At 59.4% G+C, this 4,862-nt stretch overlaps 1 protein-coding gene across 1 annotated transcript; it reads right to left on the bottom strand.

Annotated features, from left to right (window-relative positions):
* Window positions 1-515: 515 nt before the first annotated feature.
* Window positions 516-4,862, bottom strand: LOC103011240 (serine/threonine-protein phosphatase 6 regulatory subunit 2-like). The gene is given in 3 exon segments (XM_028165409.2): window positions 516-1,510; window positions 1,579-3,942; window positions 3,945-4,862. Coding segments are annotated over 3 exon segments (2,835 nt in total). The 5' UTR covers window positions 4,084-4,862; the 3' UTR covers window positions 516-1,178.

The following is a 4,862-nucleotide window of genomic DNA, read 5'->3' as shown; positions in this document are numbered from 1 at the left end:
GGCACTCGGGCTCTAGAGCGCAGGCTCAGTAGTTGTGGCACATGGGCTTAGTTGCTCCACGGCATGTGGGATCTTCCTGGATCAGGGATCGAACCACTGTCCCCTGCAATGGCAGGCAGATTCTTAACCACTGCACCACCAGGGAAGTCTCTGTCTTTTTGATTATAGCCTTTTTAGTGGGTGTGAAATGGTACCTCATTGTGGTTCTGATTTGCATGTCCCTAATCACGAATGATACTGAGCATCTTGTCATATGCTTACTAATAATTTTTGTATCTTCCTATGTGAAATGTCTATTCAAATCTTTTGCCCATAGTTTGATTGGATTGTTTGTTTTCTTAGTATTGAGGTGTAAGAGTTTGGCTATTCTCTTCTGTATATACACCATGCTGTTCTTTTTTTTTCATTATTTTTTTTTTGGTGAGAATAACAACTTTTATTGGGAGTTGTGGGATCTGGGTGCCCTGTCAGATTATCAGAACAGTAACATGAGATAACTCTGCACACCCCCCAGGGCAGCTCGGCCCTGCCCTCCACGGCAGGTGCAGGGTTAGGCCCCCACCCCCAGGCACTGCTGGGCCCTCCGCATCCCATCCTGCAGCCCGTGGCCAGCTCCTGCCAGGCGCCCCCACTGCCCACTGCAGCGGGAAGCCTGGGACACCCTGCCAGGCTGCGGGGGGCTCGTTTTATTTTTAAGTCAGTCAGGTTTGCAGCCTGGCTCAAGACCAGCTCCCAGGGCCACCAGGCAGCTAAAACCCTGTCTGGCCAGCCCAGCTCCAGACCCACATTTGTCCCCAGAGCCTCAGAGACCCTCTCCTGCACTGGATAAAAAGTGCAAACATGTAGCTCTATCTGCGTTTGTTAAATAATGGATAAAAACAGGCTCAGAGCCTGTGGCTCCCAGCCCAGCCCTCGGTCCTCACGGCGTCTGGAGTCACGGCCCCCGCAGGCAGAGACCCCGTCTGAGGCCTTATTGCTGTGCGTGGGGCTGGACCCTCGAGGCCCACCCAGAGTCAGGCAGGAGAAATGCAGGCTGGGCTGCCCGACTGGTTCCAACAGTCAGCTTTACCAATGCAGCATTTATTTTTAAATTAAATTTAATTTAATTTAAAAAGATGAACTGTGTCACCAGGTAGTTTTCTTGGCTGGGGCGCCAAAGCTGGGTGGCGGCAGCAGCATCACACGAGGCTATTTAAGGCGGCTCCTGCAGGCGGCGGCCCGTCAGTCTGCCTGTCCTTTGTCACCGTCCCTAGGGCGGCCGCCGTGGAGACAGCTGGGCCAGCTGGGGCTGTAGTGGTGACGGCCACGGCCAGCACAGGAGAGACTGCCAGGGTGGCCAGGGAGGGGCCGGCGTTGCTCGGTACCGTGGTGGCCGCCATGGCAGCCTCGGGAAGGACGGCCACGACCAGGGCAGAGGTCACTTCCACAGGCGCAAGGGAGGCCAGGTCTGGAGGCGTGCTGGTGGCGCACTCAGCCCACTCTGTGGGCCACACGGGCCCAGGGCCCTTCCCTGGACACCTCGCAGGCCACGTCTGTCCACAACACTCCCGCCCACACCTGGGGACTGACACGGGCGGCGGAGGGCGGCCTCCCGACCGGGACCCACACTAACGGCCTCCGAGGCAACAGCCACCATCTGCTTGTCCTCACGGCTCCTGGAGGCCACCAGGGGCGCCTTCCTGGTAACACATGCGTTCCAGGCACCCGGAGTGGCCGGGCCAAGGGTTCTCTCTGGGCCCTGGTTCAGGCCACCCTGGGCATCGCCATGACCTCTGTCCACCGAGGAGCTGCACCTGGGCCCCGACTCAGGGCAGCAGAAAGGCTAGAAGTCAGCGAACTCGGCCCAGCCTTTCTCCTCTGGAGCCAAGGCACTGGGGGAGCTGGCCGCCCACACACTGGAACCCACGCCCATCGCCAGTGCCAGGGCCGGGCCCGAGGCCATGGAACTCTCCGGCTCATCAAACACCGTCCACGGGGCACCTGCTTCTGAGCCACCCTCAACACGAGGACCTTCCTTCTGGGCGGCAGCCCGAGGGGCCCCCGCCCGAGCCGTGTCCCCGTCTGCTCCCGAGCTCTCCTCCCCGCCCTGGCCTCGGCGCTCCGGGCCGTCCTTCCGGCAGCTCTCTGAAGCATGAGGGCCCCCGAACCTGGCTCTGGTCACTTAAGCCACACGGTGTGCCTCCTCGTCCTCCCAGAGGTCGTCGTCCTTGTCAAAGGGCTGGATGTGGTCACTGCAGCAGGCCTCAAACAGAGTGGCACCGGGGCTGTCGACGCTGAAGTTGATCTCCACGATCCTGTCAAATGGGGCGTTGACGCTGTTGTCCTGCTCGGCAAACTCCTCGTTGCTGAAGCCAAACGGGTCCACGAAGGCGGCCGTCATCTGCTGGATCTGGTACTCGGAGAAAGCCTGCTGAAGGGACAGCTCACTAGGGAAAACGCCCTCCACGTCCTCTTCCTCACTTAAGGGGTGACAATGGTGGGTGCTAACCAGGTCCACCGCGTTCCTGCGGTTGGCCTCTGTCAGTGTCTCCTCCACAAAGCTCTCCCAGTGCCCGCGGCAGTCCCAGGGGAGCCCTCGGATGACCTCGCTGACCTGGGTCTGCATGGGGCCCCCCTCCAGGTTCTGCACCACCGTGTTGGCGATCCGGGTGAGGTGGCCCATGTTCCCGCGCCTCATGCCATCCACTGTCTGTGTGTGGTCACTGGCTTCCCAGGCCTCCAGGATCCTCTGGACCAGGCAACACTTCTGGAACAGGTGGGTCACCATCGTGCTCTCGGGGCGGCTGGCGGCAGGCTGGGGGGTCTCTGGGTCCCCGATGGAGGGTGGAGGCTCCACCCCGTCCTCAGGTCCACTGGCCACGGCCCTGTCCTCCCGGGCAGCGTGGGACAGGATGGCGGCCATGCACAGCTCCACTTGGAAGTGCAGGAAGTTATTCCAGGAGTACTTAACAAACAGGTCCAGCAGCAAGCTCATGGCGTTGAGCCAGCAGAGCTCCTGGTTGATGCTGGGCATGTCCGTGTGCAGCAGAGCGGCCACGAGGCGGGCTCCGTGCAGGCGGGCTTTACCCAGGGGCTCCTCCAGCACGCCGATGGTGGTCAGGATCGCTGTTTTCTTTGGCGGGCTGAGCAGAAGCTGGTGGAAGTCCTTCAGCCACGGCTCGATGCCACGCAGGACGCTGGAGCCGATGGCACACAGCCTGTCCAGTCCCAGGGAGCAGGAGTCCAGCAAGCCCTCCATCCCCGCCCTCCTGGGCTCAAGCAAGGTCAGTAACACCTGGGTCCCACTGACGAGGCAGAGCTCAGTCTGGGCTCCGTCAGACATGTTCTTCAGCAGCTGCTGCATGCAGTCCTGCGACTCCAGCACCGTGAGGAGGGGGTCTGGCTCCGGAGCCTCCTGCAGCTGGCTGCCCTGCTCCCTGCCCAGCCTGACGATGTCGCAGGGCGCCTGAGAAGCGTTGGACTGCCTATCTTCATCCTGACTCGCATGGATCAGTTCCTCGAGTCTCTGGATGATCTTCTCTTTATTAAGCCAGTGCAGGACCTCCTGCCGGAGCCCGGCGGGCTCTACGCAGCTGACCAGGTGCAGCAGCAGGTCCATGAGGGCCGAGGTGCCGATGTGCTTCAATACCAGGCTGAGGAACTTGTCCTTCTTCCTCAAGAACACAATCACCTGTTCAGTTCTTCTTTCAATGAGACTGCCAATGGTCTTGCTGAAAAAACTGGCGAGGAGAGGACTGAAGGGCGGCTCACGGTTCAAGAAGTCGTAAAGAAGGTTGAGCAAAGTCTCGTCCCCTCCCAGCCGGTCGTTGATCTGCGGCACGTCACACGGCAGCAGCTCACAGGCTGTATTTGGGTACTTGAAGTGGACCTTCTCTTCCATGTCCAGGGCCGGGTCCTGTGTGACGAGGCTCACCAGCTCCTCCATGCTCCGCTGCCTGCACAGAAGTCCAGCAGCTTCCAGTTCTGGGCCTTGCACTCCTACAAGATGTCATCTTCGTCCATTAACTCTCGCAGCGTCACGTCCTCCTTATCCAGCAGCTTGTTGACGTGGGACGTGGTGTTCAAGTCAAACTTCCAGAACATGGTGATGGCCACAGAGCAGTGTATTTGGGGAGAAGCTTCGAGAACAAGTTGAGGAGTGGCTGTCCTTCTATGAGACTGGAGAGATTCCACGAAACAATCTGCATGTCATGAAGGAGGTGTTCAGGCAGGGGAAGCAGCTGCCGAGATTACTAGGAAGCAGCATCTTCTAGACTCTTATCCAACAGCCAAATGAGAGGAACTTCAAGTTCTGCCTCTTCATTTACTTTTTCTGGTTAGTATAACCATCAGACAGAAGGCAGCTTCCAAAGAGAAATGTTGTCCGTGTGATCATGCAGTTCCATGCACAGAGCCCTGTAAACTGGGGGCAAGGAGCACCCTCCGCATAGAGCTGCTGTGAGGATGAACTGAGCTACCCGATGAGGAGCCCAGAACAGGGGCTGGCACACTTTCTCCTCAGAGGTCCTGACTTCTGTGAAACTCCTTGTTTAAATTTTGTATTTAGGCAAAATATAAAAACATTTGGGATTTTCTCTTGGAGTATATGCAACTTTAAGAAAAATGTTTTCATTCAGTAGATTTATAATCTCTTCACCCGCCCCGCGGGCCGGGCGTCGCGGCGGCTCCTCGGAGGCCCGGGTGACGGCCAGGGCGCGGGCGGCCTGGGGCGGGACGCGCGCACATGGGCCCGGCCGGGCGATGCGCCCACGGACACGGCGCCCGCAGACTCAGCGCGGCGGGCCGGCGGGTCGGGACCTGCGGCTCGGGATCGGCTTGGGCCGTGGGCGGCGCTCCGGTCGGTCCAAAATGGCGGCGGCGGC

This window comes from Balaenoptera acutorostrata, chromosome 1 (assembly GCF_949987535.1).
Source record: "Balaenoptera acutorostrata chromosome 1, mBalAcu1.1, whole genome shotgun sequence".
Lineage (NCBI taxonomy): Eukaryota > Metazoa > Chordata > Mammalia > Artiodactyla > Balaenopteridae > Balaenoptera > Balaenoptera acutorostrata.
Note: the sequence above shows the minus strand (reverse complement) of the source record. Positions and strands in the feature narration are given on the sequence as shown.